This window comes from Neolamprologus brichardi, chromosome 16 (assembly GCF_056152115.1).
Source record: "Neolamprologus brichardi isolate AB-2024 chromosome 16, ASM5615211v1, whole genome shotgun sequence".
Classification (NCBI taxonomy): Eukaryota; Metazoa; Chordata; class Actinopteri; order Cichliformes; family Cichlidae; genus Neolamprologus; species Neolamprologus brichardi.
In genome coordinates, this window is record NC_142119.1 from 30,637,514 (window position 1) to 30,659,414 (window position 21,901).

Consider the following 21,901-nt stretch of genomic DNA (forward strand, 5'->3'; position numbering starts at 1 on the left):
ATTACTGGAATGGATATCGGGGAGAAATAAAAATTTAACTCCATCTATTACATTTCACAAAAGCACCTCACAAAACTAACTCAGGTTAGTTTTGTGACTTGTACTTAAAAACCAGAAGAAAAAAAATTCTCGCTGAACACTCACAGTTAAGGCTTTAGTGTTTAATTTGAAGCTTATTCTTTTATTATTATTTTTCGTCCACATTAGTGCCCATCACTTAATCTGGGCACTAATGTGGAATAAATCTTCCTTGGAATAAAGATGAATTGAGGAGTTAATGGAGAGGGAGAGGTTGAGGAAGAGTGTAGACTAAACCACCTTAGCAAGTTGGAGCAGTGTGCATCACGTGACAGAGCGGCTGTTGCGTGTGAGACCTGTTAGTGGTCTGGAGTTACTTCACACTGAAAGCATCTGGAGCCTCGCTACGTGCTGCCAAACCAGCATTTCATCTCCAAGCAAGCATTCCCAGAGACGTAAAGCAAGTGTGTAAGTTCATCTCTGAATGTTTGTAAAGCATTCCTACGTTAAGCTTAACAACCGATACATGGAGCTCAGATGTTTGTGCGTTGTCATAGCAAAGTCTGACTGTACAATGGATGGACTCAAGCTTTACTTTTTTTTGGGGGGGGGGGGAAGCAGTGCAGCCTAAACAGTTCTGTGGTTCAAAAAAACCCTATGAAAGACACTTTTATTCATACTTGTGTTAAGTTTTGCACAGAAATTGCACAAAATTCACTCTCAGGCTAAATGTGATAGAAACAGCTTACACTTACATCCATCTTGACAAAAGATGAGTGTCATGAAGCCATGTTTGCATTTATTTGCACTGCTTTCCACTCTGGATGTCTATTTATGTTAAGCTTTAAGTATAAAAGGGTCCATTTTACAACCTGATGTTTTTCGTTGTTCAACATAAACATTATTTTGTGCTGATGTGCTTCTTTTTTTCAGAACCAAAGAGTTTTTGAAATCTGCATCAAATTGCATTTTAAATTACTTTTTGAAATATTACTTTAAATACTTAGATTTAAAGTTCTGCTAGAAGTTTAAATGAAAAGATCAGTATTACTGAACTGAAAAATATTTTGGGTGCAGTGTAATTTTGCATACAGGTATAATAGAATAGCTTTAGTGTTTTGTCTTTTTAAATTTGAGTATGAACAAAATGCAGCAAGATATATATATATATATATATATATATATATATATATATATATATATATATATACACACACACACACATTAAAAAACAGTTTTACTGATTATAAAATAGACTATATCGGATTCATGTCGGTATCGGCAGATATCTAAATTTATGATATCGGATATAAAAAAGTGGTATTGTGCCATTTCTACTGTCTACACGGGATGTGTCTAGCTACGTCACACCAACCAGAGACTACTGAACATCAGCGATATTGAGCAACTTCAAGACACTGCAGGCTAAAAAAATACTAGCAACAAAAAGTGGTTGGGATAGCGTTGACTGACGTGACCTAGAAACAAATACATTAGGCCAGCGGTCCCCAACCCCCGGGCCTCGGACCGGTACCGGTCCGTGAGTCGTTTGGTACCGGGCCGCAAGAGTTGAGGCTCAGGTGTGAAATGTATGGTTTTCAGGGTTTTTAATCGGTTTTCAGCGTTATTTTGTTATCGTATTTATCGTTTACTCGGTTTTCCTGGGTCTTTTCACGTGTGTTATGAATAAATTTTCTTTTTTTCGGTTACGGTACTAGTTTTATTTTGTTGTATTCATTCGCGACACCTTAAAGGCCGGTCCGTGAAAATATTGTCGGGCATAAATCGGTCCGTGGCGCAAAAAAGGTTGGGGACCGCTGCATTAGGCTACCTAGGGACATTCTCCTTGGTGTCTTCAGCAGTTTCTTCCCCTGTAGTTGCCTAAAGTTGCTAAAAGTCATTGACTTCACTGGCTCTCCCAGTTTCCCTGTTTCTTCCTCCTCCTCCTTTATGACTCCTTCCAAGCAGTCATAAACTACTGACTCTTACCAGAATAGCCAATAAAACGCATGCCACTTCAAACATGTTTTGCGTTCGCACCTGTCAACTTTCACAAGTCATTTAATGGCAATAATAGACTCATGGAGCTGTAGGGATTAAGGATTATAGCTATAATGTCAGTGGCTGATATTAAATAACATGAAATGAGAGAAACACTACGCAAAATGACAGCGCACACAAGGGAACTGATGTGTTATTAATCTTCTATTTCATGTTACCAAGCTGGTGACTCCACTCATTCAAACTGGCTGGTGAGATATTAATCTAAAGCTTTACAGCAGCTTGTCTGCAAATAACTAAGCTGGCAGTCTCAACACAAACATTGTAAGTACTGTGATATTTACTTTGGACTTTTTTTCTGCTTTACATGTGCTGATTTTTTATTTTTATGGTGACTCACTCATGTTCTATTGTAGTTTTGAATGACTTAACCATCCACTTTAAAGTTTTGATGTGGCCCATAAATGGAAATGGCACGAGTAGACTCTAGAATGAGCATGAACAAAAACCATCAAGTCTGACATCTGCAAACGTGACTTTTAAACTACCTTTGTCCAGTAAAGTTATTCTTTAAAATCCTCTGGGCTGTTAGCCTTCTTAAGTTATTAATCATGTATGAAAAGGACAAACATTCTGCTCACCAGATTATTTTCTTTAAAATGAATACAGACCTCCAAAAACCCAAGATAAACACAGCTATCATTTAAAGGAGAACAGATGATAGTAAAAGTTATTTTCAACTTTGCAAGTAATAGAATCAGTGTATCATATTTTAAAGTGAAAGGATAATTGGAATAGCTGACTTCTCGCAATTACAGTTGTGGTCAAAAGTATACACTAGTATTTGGTTTAATGTCACACCTCGACCAGACATTTTTCGTAGCCATCAACAAATTTCTGGGATTCTGGCTGGAGATTTGACCACTGATGGCAGATTTGGTAGAGTTCATTTAAACTGGTTGGTTTCTTCACACAGACATGGCCACTCCAGTAGTTTAATGTTAGCCTGTTTTATCCATTCCAAATCCAGTTTTCAATTTTTTGTTGGACATCAGTTTCCTGTTTGAACACTCAATTAAATCAAAGTTTCAACTGTCTATTGATGTTAGGTGCAGTGAAGAATTTAAAGGTAGTCCTCCTTACTTATTCAGTTCACTCTGTGTACTATACCTGTATCACTGGCAGCAACTAAGCCCCAGAACATGATGCTACCACCACCATGCTTGACAGATGCCCCAGTGGTCTTAAGTCTAAAAGCCTGACTTTTACTCCTCCTATCAGCAATCTCTGCCTCATTTGACCTTAAAGCTTTTCTCTAGAAGGCATCTGGCTTGTAAATGTGGGCAACTGCAAATTACAGTCAAAGTTGGAAGTACTGACTTTGGAGCATGGGTTTCTTTCTTGGTGAGCAGCCTCTTAGTCCGTGGCAATCTGCTCTTTAAGTCTGATGTCATTAGCCATGACTGGGCGCAAAAATCTGCTGCAGGTCCCTAAGTCAACCTATCACTGCGGCATCACTCAGAGTTGAAAAGCTGTCTAAATTCTTTCATCTGTAATAAAATGATCAGTGTGGCTGCTGGACCAGGTGTAACAATTAAGTTTAACATGCAGGCATCAATGAAAACAGAATTTATGAAATTTAACGGAGTTAGAAGTTAGCCGGGAGTTAGCTCGCTAATTTCCAGCTAAATAAAATATACCATGTTCAGACTGAGAGAGTTCTGCAACAAATTAAGACGTACAGCTCTGCTATCATTTCCGACATAAATGAAGACAGGAAAGTAAACAGCAGTGATGTTTTGTAGGGTTACTCAGGTTTTGCTTGCTGGTACATAATGCTGTGCTACGTGATCGCTAGCAACACAGTTATGTTAGCATAATATAAACACAGTGAAGCTGGAGGATGAATGCTAACTTTTTTTCCACTCAATAAAAGTTCATGTGAGGATTCCCAATGGTTAGGGAAAAATGCAATCACATGGCAGGATGCTGTAAACGGACCGAACTTCAGTCAGGAGAGCAACTGCAATACGAGGTTAGTCATTCATATACTGCTGCATCGGCTGGGCTGTAGTTAAATCGTAAGGTTTTAAAAACTGTACTTTAAAATGAATAGTGGTAATAGAAGCCGAGAGAGGCCGACAGTGATCACTGACTGTTTTTAGGGGCTTGTTGAGAATAAACAGAACAAGATACAAAGCATTAAAACACATTAAAAACACAGCAGCCTTAATAAACGCAGAGTGGTTTGGGCCTGGAAGCAGGGTTCATCACGTCATCACTTAAAGACCGGATATTAAAACTCTGCAGCGGACAGTGACGATGGTGATACAGTAGTTTCCAGTTCATGACAGGCTTGAGCCCTGGTGGTTCCGGTTTTGGGTATGAACATCTTCCAAACTTTGGCGAAGTGGTGACACATCTGAACACTTTGTGTACAATTGTTAGCGCTGACAATCTTGGCATTTTGATCAGCTACATGCTCGAAAGAGAAACTACCAGTTGTTGCCAATCGTGATCACTAATGAGGACTTAACAATAGGGCTTTCAAGAAAAAAAAGACCTAGAACATTTAGCACTATTAAAATTAGTGAGTGTATGTATACAGTTAAACCTGTATGTATACTTTGGACTTAGACATTAGACTAGAGAAAAGCACAGCTATTTTGTTTCCTTTGTCCCGTTTTCTTTGTTAGTTCATTAAAGATTTATACTGTACAATCATTCCACCCTGGAATTAAAAAAACAGTTCAAAGAAATCATTCCAATTAACAATTACCATATCATTCATGCCTGTAATGAGACTATGCAAACTTCTCACAGCTGTACATGACGCATTGAAAGTATATATAGTGCAGCTAATGTGTGAAAAATTTGCTTAAATGTGACATTATTTAATTCAGATTCCAGGTTTCACTCAGCTGCAAAGACACACAAGTAAAGTATAATGTTTTAAAACAATTTTAACCCACTTATAAAACCATCAGAACACCTGTACCACTTCTAAGAAGTCGTATTATCTTCTAAAAACTTCTCACCAGAAAATCGAGTGAAGCCAGTATGAAGTCAAATTTCACAGTAATGTGAGCAGGTTAAACTAGCCATGGCTTCGTTTTGTTTTTTGTCTCACACTTCTGACACCTTTAAGCTTTTAATTTTGCAGCAGCAGAACTTTAAAGTGTCTGATGCAATCATCTGTCATATTAAGGCAATGCTAGCCGCCTGCTCTCCGAGTTAGCATACCGCAGTAAGATCATTTTGCGCCCCGAGATATGAGGCACAGCTTAACACTTTATTCATATTCTTACCCCTGCAATTCTTCTTTCGTCATGTCGACTTATTCGCTTGTAAAAACTTGGGACAAAATGTTTCACGACTGTGTGACAGTGAGGAGCACGACATCAGCTGTTCGCAGCATGCACGGGCACGGGAACAAGGGACCTGTTTTGACGGCGCACAGAATACCGGATGTTCGAGATCCCGGCTAGAAACTAAATTACACTACGCAGTTCCGACTGACTGAGGTTTATCCGGCAGGTTGACAGAGCAGACAAAACAGCCCTATTGCAAACAAATGAAGGAAATTTACATAAATCAAGAGTAATCTGTTGAAAAGGTGCAAAACAATCAAGGAAGCACGTTCAAGCCCTTTGTTTTTCTCATGTTTTTTTTTAATCAATGTTCAGACTGAGACGATAAAAGAGTATTCTCTAAAAACAGGTTGAGATAACAGATGTAAGTCCTAGATCCAAAACGACATCATGTCTAAGCCCAAAGTCTGTTATAATATTATACAATTGAAATGAAAGAAAATGTCTTTTCCCCAATATAAAACTTAATATTGGCAGCTGATTTAAAATACCAAGTTCAAAGAATTTTCCAGTAAGCAATTACAGTGCACATACTTTTCTTTGTTATCATGAATTAAAGTGGGACTCTGCAGATTAAACAGAACACATTTTTTTAAAGAGTTACTATTATTAATAACAGAAATTATTGTTGGTGCCAAAAAACGGACTGATGGCACTTTATTTCCTGAAAAAAAAAAAATATTGTATGCTTATCACTCTTATTTCACTGATGGGTTACAAAACAATTACATTTAAGAAAATAACATCTGAACTAATGAACCCACCAATGGCAACATACACACAAGGAAAACAACAAAAGTGACCACATGTGTGAGCTGTTTTACACATCCACATGAACACTAAAAGTGACACTCCATGAAATTACTTTCACGCCTTTGGTTGAGTGCACTAAGTCCATCCAGGTATCCAGTGACCTTTGGAGGAACGACGTGCACAGCGAGTGATGGTGGTTTGAATACAGTGGGGGTGTCATCAAAGCTTTTCTCAGGCTGCTACCCACAGGAGCTCCTGATAGAGGAAGCAGCCTTCCTGCTGCTCACTTTTCAACCAAAACAACATAACCTTTAGTGGAGCATGTAACCGCCCTGTGGCATTTGTGTTTCTTTCCTGCTTAGCTCGCATTAGTCCTTTAAAATCATCTCTGCGCTTACCGGACATGTCACTCATAATTTTAATATACATCTCTCGACAGGAACAGTTAAATGAGCCTCTGCGCACACTGAACAATAGGCTGAAGTCCCAGTCTGAAACTTTGCACCAGAATCCATAGAGATAATGAATGACCAATTGAAACAATTTCCTGCCTACTTCAACAGCTTTGGCCTTTAACCCAGAAAGCCAAACAAGAAACACTTCTCTGCACGGGTTTGTTTTGCCTGCTACATCACATGTCAGAAAGTTTGCATTTTTGCAAGAGAGGATATTGATGTTTTGCAACAAAAAACACAACACTGGCAGTGCAGTAGGGTAGCAGTGTAGACTTGAGTTGTTCAACAGTATATTTTGACCAAACAGAGAGAATAATGGCTTTAATAATGGATGAAAGGGCACCTTCTTGCAGCCAAGGATGGATTCCCTCGGGGGGCTGACCACTTAAAATTTATGCACTTAAATGGGCACTTTAGTCAGGAAAACGGCATCTGCGTATCCATTTTATTAGACCGATGCTCTGTGTTTCTGAAAAGGAAATGATCAAAACGTATAATCAGTCAAGTCCATTAACAGATGATACAGATATTTCTGTGTTCAATACCTGATATCAATTCACTCGAGTAGTGCATAACCCTGATATGTGTCATCTGAGTGCAATCTTGCACACGATAGTTGTGATGATCACCATCCAGCAAAAAGGAATGCGGATCAAGAACAGTTATGTGAGTTATGTGAATACAGTAAAGGGTATTTTCCTGCACTTTGTGATAAAAGCAAACTCTTATGCTAATTCTGGATCGTTTGGGTCCATTTCCAAATCCAAAAAGCGCCTCATGTTTAATTCTGCTTTACTGTGAGAGGAAAATACCCACTAACTTTGTGGGTGGATGGAAGCACTTCTCACCTTTTCTATATGTAAAGACATGGAAATGTATCTCAGTTGAAGCTTTGAACGAATGAATGACTGCACTGCATGGCACAGCAGCTTGATGCAAGGACTTCTCACCTCTTCTACATGTAGACATGGAAATCCACTGAATAAATGCCAGGGCTGCATTGTACTGCAGCCATTTGATGGCTTTATTCTACTTGAAAGCTATTGTTGTCCTTCCTAGCCCGAGCATCTCTCTTGTCTTTGTTCTTTGCACATTAAATGTTTAGTGTGATGAAAGAAGATAAAAGATTCAGAACAGAAAGACTGGTGCTTCTGTTCAAAGCAATATATTTGATGTTGTCACTGTATAATATCAGATTTAATCCTTCTTATTTTGCATCTTCAGACTTCAGTTCTAAATGATTATTTCCATTCTGTGAGTCAAAGAATGACCAAGTTGAGTCATTGAACTTCTGAATGACAGAGAATGATAAAAGTCAATAAGTCAAGGGGGACCTTAATCTTTCTTAAGACCCATATGGTCACTAATTAAAACTGAAGACTTTAGCTTTTGTGTCACAGCTGCTTAAGATGTAAAAGTGCACAGATGTTCTTGCAATTACAGGGCCTGTCTGTTCATTCCTCCTGCTTTTCAGCCAGTTCAGGTGGCGACATTTGTGTGACACTCCCCCAACCCCCTTGATAATACACATGCACACACGGGAGTAGAAGCCAGTGAAAAGGCGCACCACAAAATATGTTTGAGTTTCTTTTATTTTCAATACAAACACATAAAAAAACAGTACAAAAAAATCATTTTGAAGGACTTTTACAAAAGTTATTTTACAAAACTCCAGTGTGGATGACAGCAATAAATTATAGCTTTCAGATAATCGCACAGCTTAGGTGCGAACATAGATATGCTACAAACTATGTACATGTTTCAAAAAGCAGCTACCAGTCCTAAAAAACCCCCAGAAAGGACATTGTGTGTTCAAGCTTTGATACAGCATCAAAGACTATAGGATAAAAACTAGGACAATGGGTATTGATTGTAAAACTGAATGAATGGAAACGAGGCACTGCCTGAGGACACGATCTGCTTTGAGGAACAGAAAATAAAATACAGAAAATAAGAACCACAAAAGCCCCACGACTGAAATACAAAGGCACACACACAAAAAAAATCTTCACGTATAAAAACTCTTTCATTTACAATTGTACAGATTGTAGTTCTTTGAAATTACAGCTTAGCTTTTTCACTCCTGAGAGTATCAAGTCACAGACCCCGAGGCTGACAGTTAACTTGACAAAACACTCGAGGACTCCGACTCGGTTGACACAGATGAAATTGGCCCTCGCTTTTTTGTCATGAGAGTCACTTTCTGACTTGATCTGCTGCTCGCTGTCAGTGCACTCTTAGCTGATTTCTTAAACTTAACTCCCAAGAAAGCATAGAGGATGGGGTTTAGGCAGCAGTGAAAATAGGCTAGCGCCTCAGTGACAGAAATCCACTTGCCCAGCGCTTGCTGCAGTTCACATGAGGGGGAGAGCACACTCAGCATCACGAGGTTGTCCAAAAAGATGCCAACACAGTAGGGGAGCCAGCAACAAAAAAAGCAAAAGATAAGAATGATTGTGGTCTTCAATGCCTTTTTCTTCAGTGTCTGGCCCTTTGCGCCTTGTGCCAGCTTTGTTATGATAATGCAGTAGCAGATGAGGATAACCAAGCCTGGCAGAACGAAGCCCACCAGGATGTGCTGGAAGCGGAAAACAACTATCCATATGACTTCACTTTCCACTGGATACATGCGCTGGCAGATAGTCCTGGAGTCTGCCGTGTCCTTGCTTTGTTCTTTGAAGTTGATATTTGAAGAGCTCACGCTCTGCACTCTTGCAAAGACCATGTCAGGTATGGTCAGAATGGTTGCCGGCAGCCACACACCCACGTAGATCACTCTATTTGCAAGAAGCTTCCTCGTGGCTTGGCTGTTGGTAGCCCGTACAACTGCCAAGTATCTGTCCAGACTGATGAAGGCCAGAATCAGCACGCTACTGTACAGGTTGATGGTGTAGATCATGTGCACAGACACGCAGAGGAAACCTCCAAAGTACCAGTTTTTGGCTACATCCACAGCCCAAAAGGGCAGAGTGAGGACAAACAGGAGGTCAGCGACAGACAGATGGAGCCGGTACTTGTCCGTCATTGTTTTGACCTTTTTCTGGTAACCCATGACTAGTACAACTAATCCATTACCAACTATCCCAAGAATGGATATTATTCCGTACACTGTAGGTAGGAAGATTTTGTTGAATTCATTGCTGAATGTCTGGCCACAGATCTCTGGTAAATTCAGGTCTGGAAAATCAAATCCAGACCCTTCTGACATGTTGTCAGAAGTGTTGCTGGTAAAAATATAGTCATAGTTGAACTGGAAAAGAGAAAAAAGATTCAAAAGTTAGAAAACAGAAGAGATCTAAGAGGATGATTTAATTACTTAAGAGCAGCAGATTACCTAAAATGTATTATACATCTCCTATAAATACATTATAATATTTTATCATAACTTTTGTCTTAAGTTGGAAGTGACAATGAGAAAGTCCTCTTCTTCCTCTTCTTCTTCAAATTACTTTCTATCTTCGAATTACTTTGTATGGAAGGAGACACTAAGTTTAAGACCAGTGAATTACTCGACTGCGAACACGTGGAAAACGTAAACTTTATTCACGCAAAAAAAAAAAAAAGTCACACATACAACAAGAAAAACCATCCCACACACGGGTTGGGGGAACAACAGAAAAACACTCACCTCCACGCTTTCATCCATGGTGATAACAATCCAACTTTGGGACTAGTGAGTAAAGGTTGGCATGAGACGCACGACGATAAGTTGTTTGTTTCAGCGCCTGCCAATAAATACTATTCCGTGCCATTAACTCCTCCCCCGAAAGGGAGGGAGGGGCAGCAGCAGGATGCACGCAAAGTCTCCAAAAAGGTTCGCTATAAATCAAACTTCTGTACTTGTGGTAAGGGCGTTTGTGAAAGTATGTGTTTGAAAAACGTTTGGTTTTACCTGCTACATTAAAAAAAAAACGCGAGGAGCTGAAGTACGCGTCTGTATAAAACCAATTTGGCAACTGTGAAAAATGTGTAATTAATGAAATCTCGGATTAGGTTCAAGAATAAACATTTTTGTTGATGTTTTGTCTCTTTTTCATTAAACCTCGATAGATTTATGTTTTTTAAATGTAAAAAGTTAAGAGCGCCGCAGTGAAATGTTGTGCTCACTCAATGACGTTTTGGAGAACATATAAATACCACCACACGCGATTACAGACACTAAAAGAGGAAAAAGGCTCCCTACAAAAGTCCCAACAGTTGAGTTATATGGAAATTAGGGCAATTTTAGGATTACACGGGCTTTTTCACGTTACACGTAATCTGGCTCACATTTAGCGCTTCACTCCTCAGGCTGCGTAAAGTGAGGTCTGACATTTAAGCTGGTCATTAAGCCCCCACACCCTCGCTGTCTTATATTTCTCCTAACAAATCACTTAATAACCGTTTCCGATGACAGATTTCATCAGCAGAGGACTGAGTTTCTCCTCACCTTTATACACAACCTGTCACTTTTCAAGCGCTGTTATGTCTGCGCTCTTAAGTGCTAAATGACCCCCAGCGGATCTAAAAAAGAACCACACACCCTATAACTTTTTTTTTTCCAAACGACTTTCAAGCCTCAGTGTGCAAAGCATTCATTCTCCCACGGCTCCACCAAACCACTCTGATTTCAGTTGGGTAATGACAGCGCGACCGGGCCACACAAAACTCCCCGCCCTCCTCTGAGACGGAACTGACGGTAGTTTGAAACTGAATACGCTCCATGTGGCACGCAAATACCACTTCTTGTCTTTGATATATGAGAGCAGTGATAGATTTCGTGAGTCCCATCTTCATCACTAATCTCCTCCTTATGATAAGGGCTGATCTTGGCTTTCTAGACGCATTCGTTTTGAATTATGGGAGACACGTGTTTCCCCCCCTTGCCTATATCAACTCTGAGCACATTTATAAAGCGGTATATCAAAGTAGGCATCATTAAAGTTTAAAAGCTAAAAGCACTCTGCTAGAGACACATACCGTTTAAAAACATTAACAGCCTTGAAAAAGTCTCCACAGTTCACAATTTAATTAAATAAAATCGGCAACAAAGGTTTAAGAGAACATCATGGTGCTCAAAATGAGGAAGTTTTTTTTGGAAAATACCATAGTCATGCCTTACTCATAAAATTCCTGCTAATATAAGAAGATGGACCGAAACTGACATTTATTTGTTTTGTGGCTGTGGCATTATGTTTCAATAAAATGTCCAATGTAAAAAACGAAGGTGACCTAAGGAGAGTCAGTCCTGCTTGTCACTCAAACTGATGTAACGAATTGATATTAGCCGTTCAGTCAGTCTCTTATATCTTTCTGTCCTTGATGTATTTGTAAAATCCCCGGCAGTGCGGCAGCGACAGAGATGTGCGTTTTACGTTTTCACTTTCTGTAGTTGTGGCGTGTGCAGCTTGCTGTACGTGTAAAAGTAAAAATGAAACAACTGTAGTAAATAGCACAGATCAATATTCTCAGAGATATTAATCACACATCACAGGGTGTGAATTAAACCGACTGAAACGGTTACGCGTTGAAACTCTGCTGTAGCTTAATCCTGTTTGTTGTGCTCAGATCCCCATGCAGCTGGACTCCCGAGGGGAGGAAACAAGGGGAACCTGCAGCTCAGAGAAAGGCCACTGTATTGGTATGATGCTGTTATCAATGCCGTTCAGACGGAGACAGTTGTTCTGTTATCAGTCCACGAGCAGAACTGCTGGATTCCATCTCAGTGCTGAATAACACAAAGCATTTAATTTTCTACATTCCATAAATCATTTTGGCCACAGAGGGGAATTCTAACTCACGCACTCACTTTTTGAAGATATTTTCAGAACTATTTTTCTTTCTCAAGCTTTTGTAGGTTGAAAACCAAACATTTTGCTTATATTCCCAAGGCCTGTTTTCAATTCCAAGGTTTTGTGTTGTGGATTTAAAGGTTTTTGAAATTACACAGCTGAGAACATACAGCTGCAGCAGTCTAAACTATGCTTTTTGAGGGACACTTTAAAAAAAGACTTAGCAGGCTATTGGGTAAAGCATCAATCTATTATAATCTATTACTGGCGATTTTCAGTCAGGTCAGTGGAGGGAGAAAGTTGGCAAATCCGATTATTAATGAAACCAGCTGAAAGTGGAGCAAAAATTAAGAAATACTTGTGTTGTAGTAGCTCCTACAGTGTCTGATGTAAGTCTTGCCCATGCTGGTTTCAAATGTCACCCCACACTTGAAAGGTCTTTATAAATGGTAATCACTCTTATAGGCTTGGCCTTGTAGTCCAGAAAGTGCCTTATTAAGTTCTAATAGGTGATAAGCAGAAAACAACCCAGTAGTAGTTTTTGGTGCCTAAATATAATCAAATAATGAGTCTTAATCTTCTTTTTTGGTGCTGAAAAATTAAGCCAAAGCAGAAAAACAAAGAACTGCAATTCCTCTAATGGCCATGGGAGGTTTTCTCCAACCACCCTATAGACGACTATGTTAAAATACCCAATTAGCAGCATTAAAGCCCAAGTTTACAGCCTAGTACCTTTTCAAAAACAACTATACAGTGGGTGCATTTCAAACTTGACATTGAAGTTAAAGACGTAGTTGCTTTGATTGCAAAATGTCCTTACACAAGGAGTGTAGCAGATAGCTTTCTGTTTGCCCTCACTTCTGCTAATTTGACACACTGAACTGTCCCAGTATATCATGTCTGTGGTCTTTGTTTTTTGTAGATTTATCTGACTAGTACAAACCAAATGCGATGGAGGCCAAGATGCTAAGAATGAAGCTTCAAAATGTGGAGCCTAAAAACAATAAGTAACACCACAGTCAAAATCCCTGTGTTTTATATCTGTTGTCTCAAATTGAAGTCTGGCATGTAAGTGTCATTAATTATGGCACACCCACCCCTTCTCCACCCTCATGCAGAGTTTAGTTTTAAGCACTATACTGCTTGAAAGTGGCAATACCCAACCCATTATTGTTGTGCAGCAAGGCAGAACATCCACCATCAAATTAGGTGATACCTGCCTATTGAGCCTGCTAGGTGGCTCAATAGGCAGGTACTAATGACATCTACAGGAGTTCTTTCAACTGATAACAACCATTCAATGATGAAACGGGTGATGAGTGCTGACTGGCATAAACCATTGTGGTGTGGTCATGAGGGAAGCCAGGTGACGTAGCTTCTCTCATAACTCAAATGCAAATCTTGCTGAAAAAGTGAGGCTTGCGGAAATGCATACATTTGTTTTTCTAATGACCAATGTGGGAAGTGTGACTCCTTGAATTCCAAAAATAAGTCACATTGTTTAGAAGGGAATAGAAAATGTTCCCTTGATCTGTGATCTCAGTTTCTACTTTCAAATCCTCTTAGCACAATGGGATGCTAATTTTAAACAGTGTGGCCCTGTCAAAATAAAAGATAAGTGTTAAATCAGAACGGCCACAAAGGCATGGCAATGTTTTATATTAATTAAGTTGCTAATTTAACGGCCCTTTTCTATAGGAATTGGTTGCCTTTTTGCTCATTTTCAGTCGAGTCCCTTTGACTGACCATTTTCAGAGGAATTTTTTTTAGCCTAGTCACCCAACAGTGACCTATAAATCATTCACACAAAAGAAAAAGAACCTAAATCAAGACATGAACCAGTGTTATTCCTACATGTAATCATCAACTTAACAAGAAGACAAACAAAAAACCCCAAACATTATTGTATCTTCAGGCACTTCGTTGCTAGCAGCCTGTCACAAAACACATAATCTGTGCGTATTTCTTTTTTATCTATGAAAATGCCAAAGATGACACAGTTTGACGTTAAAAAGTGTTTATGCAGCAGTAGGTGATTCCCGAAAATGCATTAACTTGGCAGTCCTTTACAAATAGAGGAAACTGAAAAAGCACTGTAGAGAATAAATGAAGAAGTCAAAGGCCTAAAAAATATCTCCAGCAAATAAACAGTATCTGGAAGTTGTGTTCTTAAGAAATATAAAGAAAATCCAGCAAGGACCTGACACAGAACCTGTGAGATGCATGAGGTTACCACCTGGTGGCTGTGAAGAAGCCATTTTTAAGCAAGGGAAACAGGAAGAAAAGGGTCTCACCGAATGTTAATTTTCAAGCATGTTAATTAGTCCAAACGTTGACTAATATCGAGTATTTGCACCTATTTCCCATTTACCTAGGAAAATATAAAGAAACAAGTGGTGGCTCAAAACATCTGCACAGGTCTGTGGAGCAGGCACCTATTTTCTATTAGCTTCCCAATTAATATGACCAATGTCACAGTTAATAACAGATGCGTCTTCTAGCTAAACTGAGAAGGTAATGCGAGCTGATGCTGGCTTACCTTCTCGTCCTCATCCATCTTTTATATTCGGTACGGACCTGCCGATGGACGACACAAAACGTTTTGCTTGTCTTCTTTGCTGCTTGGCATTTAGTTGGGTGCTTTTGGGTTTTTAATTAATTTTATTCATATCTCTTTTATGAAATGTAAATAAGAAAATTAAATTCCTAGGCATTAACCATTCAGAGCAATCTATCCTGTTTTAGAGCTCACCCTTCTCATCGCTTTTAGAATGTGTGCACACAGTGCTTGCCTTTTTTTTTAGGATTTAAACAAAACAGATCTCACTACTCAAAATAAATAAGACTCTTTCTGGCTCCAGGAGGATATCTCCAGCCTCCCATGTCAGCATGAGGATTCAGATTGCTATCGGCCCAGAATACAAAAGATCTCTGAGCTACTTAGAATACAAATCACTAGAAGTGTGAACAGCAGCAAAGGGGGCTCTTCAGTAAAGAATGGCTATTGAAATGAGGCAGAAGAATGCCAGTGAGATAAAGAAAAGAATGAGCGGTGCGATTCAGTCAACGCCAGCCCTCCAGTTCCAACTCATCCCGCCCCCCCTCGGCAAGTCGACATGGGATAATTTTTCATAATGATAGCTCTGCTCAAATATCTCCCGCACGTTTTTTAAAATCACCACATAGAAAATAACATCCACCCTTTGTTATTGAAGCTGACTTTGGGTGTTGCCCGTAAATATACCAAAGGTTTTGGTAACTCAAATACCTTTAATCTCTTGTCTGAGGAATTAAATGTGGTCTGCGTGTAGAGTCTCCCTGTACATGCAAAGAACTGTGTGTGCTTACAAATGTACTAGCAGGGTTTCACTGGCAGTTGAATTTGGTGCTTCAAGAAACATCCTCGAGTTATTACAGTGCTGTTGCTGGATCAGATATTTTTACCCTGACCTTATCCACACTGTCAGAGCCATATGAATCATGTATAGTAAGTATTACATCTGTTTTGTGGAAAGCAGGTCACGTGGGGCTCTGTAATGTACAAGGACTGAAGCTTTGTGTTTTTAAATGACTTAATATCATCTGAATTCATTCCCTCATGTTTACACATATTTCAATGCATTATGTACCCTGGAATGCAAAACGTCTTTATCTGTCTATCAGTCAGTGCTCCGTAAGGGTACGCTTTGTTTTCTTAATCGTGAAGGTTTGTACAAGGGACAAGGTTGCTTGTGGGGGTTGGGTGGTTGGAGCCTCTCGTCCAACGCCAGAGACTCATCCTTCTTTCTCTCTGCGCCTTTGTTTGGGTTTTGTCTTGTGTCGAGACAAGACGCATCAAGCCTCAGTGTGTAAAACATGACAGCGGGGAGCTGATACTCTTAAAACTTATCTCATGACTTTAATTATAAAAGCGGGTATTTTACAGAAACGACCATAACCCCACTCCTTTTTTTTCTCCGTTATTTGAATGGTACGCAGTGGCTGTCATTGTCAGAGGAATATAGTTTGGTTGGCACAAAGACTTATTAATGATTATATTTCCTCAAAAATGTTGTAAAAGTATCCGGCTTGCTTGGTATCTGTGTTTGTATTTGAGGAAAGGGATCGAGTTTGAACAATAGAGCCACTTTAAAGACAAAGCTTGCTCCTTATCTTTGGAAAGCACCCTCTTAAACTTCCTACTTTGCTGTTGGGTTGCATGTGTCGCCGACCCTTTTAAAGAACTCGACCTCAGTCAAGGTCACGATAACTTGGTGAAATCAGTGTTAAATGCAAGGCTGTGCAGGTAGTTTTTACACTGCAAATTCATGTCCATGTTGATTAATTGGAAGGAAGCGTGAGTTTGTTACTTCTAATCTGCGGTCTTTTGACTTCTGTCTTTTTCATCGCTTTGTGCCCCCAAATCTTATCTGCACAATGATGTGTTTGAGTGTCTGTGTGCAATTAGAGAAAGAGTTTGCAACATTTAGCCCAGTGGGTTTGAAACGAACCTTTAAGTATCCGGTTCTGTGGGGTTAAAGTGAGTTTAAAATATGTTAATCATTCTGACTGCAGCGATGAAGTCAATTTGGGGTCACAGTAGGACAGCAACACACACGCGTTATGCCTTCAACATGAGGCCCAAGTGATTTATTTTCGTATTTCCTACATGATACTAACAAGCTTACTCCTTTGCCACTGGTCTGACAACGTTGGTGGGCGACAACTGGAAGCAGGCAATTTTTACTCCAGCACATTTTCACGCTGATTACCCCGAATCCTGCTGCTGCCTGTCCTGACATGGAGTCCCTGCAGAATTAGACACAAGGGCATGAACCAATAAAAAGTGAAATGGTTGACACTGCCCTCAAGCAGTTAGGAGAAATTTATCCACACATGGCGCAGATCCAAGGCAAGTTACAGCCGCTTGAGAAATGCAGCCAGTTTTTACATAGGAAGGGTGTTTTCTATGAGTCCATGATAAATGCAACCAGGGTTCCTTTTCCTTTTTCAGCAACGTCTCCACTGTGGTTTTGCCTTGCAACAGTGTTAAAATACTATCAAAACAGACTCCAGTGCCTAGTGGAGTTTATCAGTCATGAGTGGAAGTACGTTATGGAAAAAAACCCCAAAAAACAAGCAGACATTTGCCTCTGTGGATGATTAAACCGGGTTCATTTGCACGGCAGTTTAGATGTTCAATCTTTTCTTTTCAAGTTTTCTCAAAGAAACAAGGTTATATAACTTGCACTGCCTCTGCACATCAGAGACCTGCCGTAGAAGGAATGTAAATCATTTTCTGAAAGAGTTCCCTGAGTTACTTTTTTTTTTTACAGACACTGAGGGAGATCCCTCTCCTGCATTTGTATACGACAGAAGATCACAGCGAGTGTTCTTTCAGGGTCCCCGCAGGTGAAGGTCCTCCATCTGGCCCGTGTGGATGTGGAAGGACGGGGGTGGGGATGGGGGGTGGGGGTGGGGGGGGGACTCAAATGTGAACAGAGGCTCAGCTCAGCACTGATCACCTCAGATAGCAGAAACAATAGACCAGATGACAGTAGATAAGCTTTCCAGGGTCGAGTAACCACAGAAGGGAAAGAGGGAATAAACCTGATGCCATGCCAGACTGTCTTTTCAACCGCTGCTCCTAACTTCAAAAGTTTTGCAGGATTTTTTTAGCAGCAGTTTTTCTCAGAAAAAACTAACCAGCACACAAATGCATTTTTAAACTGTTGCAATTTATCTCAATTTGCAACTAATTAGGCCACACAACATAACACATTTTCTAATTTATAATTTTAAACCAAATTTGTAGCTGTAAAAAAACAAACAAACAAATACTTGATGGCATATTTTTCTGGGAATTGCTGGCTTTTAGTCAACATGCTGAAATATTTTAGAAAAAAACTGGAGCACAAAAAGTGCATTTGCATACCATACCATACCACCTTTATTTATAAAGCACTTTAACATAAAACCAGAGTTCACAAAGTGCTGTACATGCTAATAGCATAAGTAAATAAAAATTAAAATGAGATAAGATAAGATAAAATAAAAAACTAAAATAAATTGAAACATGTTAAAACAAATAGAGTCAACCCCTCTAATCAATGCCAAAGGCTTCAGCGAATAAATATGTTTTAAGAAGACTTTTAAATTCAGAAAGAGAAGAGGCCTGCCTAACATGCAAAGGTAGATCATTCCACAACTTTGGAGCAACTACAGCAAAAGCACGATCACCTTTAAATTTATACTTAGTTTTCGGTACCTTAAGGAGCTGCTGATTGGCGGACCTAAGGGAACGGGCAGGTGTATATGGTTGTAGTAGCTCCGAGAGGTAGGGGCGGGCCAGGCCATTAAGAGATTTAAAAGCAAATAAGAGAATTTTAAAAACAATCCTAAAATGTACAGGTAGCCAGTGGAGTGAAATTAAAATTGGGGTAATGTGCTCAGACTTTTTCGTTCCAGTTAAAAGACGTGCTGCAGCATTTTGCACAACCTGCAGGCGCCTAATGGACGCATCACTAACCCCAAAATAATGCATTTTTGCATTTGCAAAATGAAACGTAAGTGATGTTATTTTATTTTGCCGGTCAGCACCAGACCAAACATAGCGAGGTATAAGCATTACCAAGTGTCAGATTATTCTGCAAAAACATAGCATTTTAAGCTTTCCACAGAGGGAGTGTGCGTGTGTTTGTAAAACCTATTGTATTGCCTTGGGCAGTTTGCTTTTAGTGCTGATTTATAGCTCCACTCAGCACAAGGAGACGGGCTTCATTCATTATTTAAACCCACTGATGGAAAACTGACAAGGTGGATTTGTGTATCGATGGACAGAGGTTGCTGTGATGAGTGACATTACTCTCCGATCCAGAGCGAGTGTCCAGCACCAGACCAGAACAAAGCACCACAGGAGGAATATATATATATATATATATATATCAGCCTCGGCCAGAGGGATGCTTCACCGCCCACGTGGTGCCGCCCTGTCTTAAAAATGACACTGTCTACACTAACTGCCTGAAGCGAACACAAAGCAAATAATTGTTTTATGTTCTTTTTCCTACCGTCTCCAGGAAAGGGCAGCGGGTTGTAAAACAACAAAATTTTTGTTTTTCTGCTATGGTTCTCGCTTTATGAGTCACATGAGTTAATCATCGTCTACCGGTTACACTGGAGCCTCTTGTGAAGCAATTCCAACCATGTGCCAATTTTCTATTTCACCTGGAATAAACACAGGTGAACTTGCTGAGTGTTTTCTTCGCTCTGGCAATGTCAAAGCTTTTTCATCTGATACTGAAGATATGGAAACAAAGGAAGCGCTTATACTGAAATGTGCATTATTTAAGAAAGGAGCATCCTGATGCTATTGGAGGGAGTCACGACACTGTTTCTACTCATGTTTGTATCAAGGCAGACAAGGAGCGCCCCTTGTGAATAAAAAATAGCAGGATTTAGAGCTAAACAAACCGACCGTCAGTACTCCCTCGGCCTTATGATAGAGTTTCCCCCTTAAACCGACTCTTTGGTTGATTCCTGAAGGTGCTCGCTTGGGAGTCAAGGCCCTTTGTACTAAGCTGCCTTTGGGTTTATTTTCTCAGCACAATTGAATTCTTTTCTTTTCTAAAAACTGCAAAGACCATAGATCCCGCCGCTGATACTGGGCCTTCCCTACCCCCTAGTGCCCCAAATCTGTGAGGATTATTGTGTTTTTGTGTAAACAAAAGTAAGGAGTAAATAATACATGTGGGTTTGCTGTGCCTAGCTCAGCATCCGGTCTTCGGATTTTGATTATTTAGCTGGAGCATGCTTCTGACTTGTTTATGACAGGATATAGGATGGGCACTGGTCACTCTATCAGCATACCAATAGCACGGCATTCCCACAGGAAGGGAATTGATCAGGATACGACAGATGCTGTTTGTTTTAGCGCTTGTTCTCTTTGTTCTTCTGAAAATTATAATCCGGTATCCCCTCAGCATTCGAGGGTCCATTTGCTCAAAGTACATTCCCTTCTGACAAACCGTGAATTATTAGCGGCAGGTCAACAGCGCACATGAGTTTGAAGAGCAGGGTGTGATAAAATGTTGCTTTTCTGGACACAGACAGAGGTGTTTCAGGCCCCAGGTGGAAGCAAGTTCCTCTGAACTCATATTGTTTAGACTGATTATTATCTGTCAAGCAGCGAGACACTTAGATATTTGCTTTGAGCTGTGGTGGCCAGAAAGGACTGCCGCTAGGCAGGTGGCAGAATGTGTCATTATCAGGAGTGTCAACAAAGCTTCTGGGTTATCATCAATAACATCTGTATGACAGTAAGAGCAGGATGTGTGTTTCGGCTGGTATCATGTCTTGCTGTGATTCACTGTTTACTTTGGTCTTGTATCTTAGATAAACCTTGTGTGTTTTGAAGTGTTTATTGGACACTACTGGCAACCTTCACACTCGACCATGTGCTAGTCTATTAGATTAGACTGCTAAAGAACCTTTCAGTGGCTCATCTTTCAGTCAAACTGTATGGAAAGTACTGACAATTTTTTTTGTTTTGTTTTCTTCTAGCGCTTGTTTTATTTTCTGTTTGTTTTAGACACGTTGCAGCTGCAAATCACATCAGTTCCTGTGTATCACAGGGGTTTTCCTGACGTGTATCACACAGTAAAGGCTTTTACAAGCGCTAGAAACGAGAGTAGCAACACAGTGATTTTCAGAAATGAAACGCATACAAACAGCCAGCGGTAAAATGAAAATATGCTCAGCTACGATAATGTCTCATACATTTCTAAGGAACTACGTCATTTCCATTTACTGATGTTTTGCTGTATACGTCTACGTCACTACAAAGAGAGGGGGAATTTTTGTGCTTTGTAGTCACCACATTTCTTTACTTTTAGGATTTTAAAGTAGTAGTCAAGGCTGGCATGCGTATCTGTACCTGTAGTACTCATGAGTTATAGATAATCGTACTGAAACACCAACATGTATTGTACACTGTCCCTATAGCATTAAAGCATTAAATTGCTCATTTTACAGTCACATAAACGCATAATGCCTGCACAAACTCTGCAAACCTTCCCATATTTACAGCATTTGTTAATTTGGCACACTGTTATAACCAGTGTATTAATATCAAATAATATGTTAAGTGTGAATTATTTGAATTCTTCTTCCAACAGTGTAAACAACACATCTTATCTATTTTATGCAAAAAAAATATATAAATAAATAAAATAAAAAAGAACAAAATAACATCTCTCTGTGTGGCGGGCGCTTTCTTTTTGCTCCTCAGTGCTGATAAGGACTCAGATTTGGATTTCAAAGCCATGATTCACCGCTGTGTGTAGGTGGGGAAGACGTGAGACAAGTAACCAGAATTATTATTATGTGTAAACAGAAGAATCTCAGGTAAGGCTTGGGCACGTCCATTGCATGTGAAACAGTGAATATTTAATGACTGCCAATTGAAAAAAAATCAAATAATTTCTGTGTTTGTCTCCAAGACGCGACAGCTCAGACACGGTGTGGTGAAATAGCTTGCAGCTGGAATTCTCTT

At 39.7% G+C, this 21,901-nt stretch overlaps 2 protein-coding genes across 2 annotated transcripts in view; both read right to left on the minus strand.

The window, feature by feature from the left end:
• Positions 1 to 5,476, minus strand: part of dars1 (aspartyl-tRNA synthetase 1) — a 33,264-nt gene extending 27,788 nt beyond the window's left edge. The window contains exon 1 of the mRNA XM_006799108.3: positions 5,328 to 5,476. Within this exon, the coding sequence (XP_006799171.2) occupies positions 5,328 to 5,350 (23 nt within the window). The 5' untranslated portion in view covers positions 5,351 to 5,476. The remainder of the gene's footprint in view (positions 1 to 5,327) is intronic.
• A 2,752-nt stretch (positions 5,477 to 8,228) lies between these two features.
• Positions 8,229 to 10,364, minus strand: cxcr4b (chemokine (C-X-C motif), receptor 4b). The gene is made up of 2 exons (XM_006799112.3): positions 10,227 to 10,364; positions 8,229 to 9,848 (listed from the first exon to the last, which is right to left on the minus strand). Exons 1-2 carry the CDS (start codon positions 10,242 to 10,244, stop codon positions 8,718 to 8,720), a joined length of 1,149 nt encoding a protein of 382 aa, XP_006799175.1. The 5' UTR covers positions 10,245 to 10,364; the 3' UTR covers positions 8,229 to 8,717.
• Between the last annotated feature and the right edge of the window lie 11,537 nt (positions 10,365 to 21,901).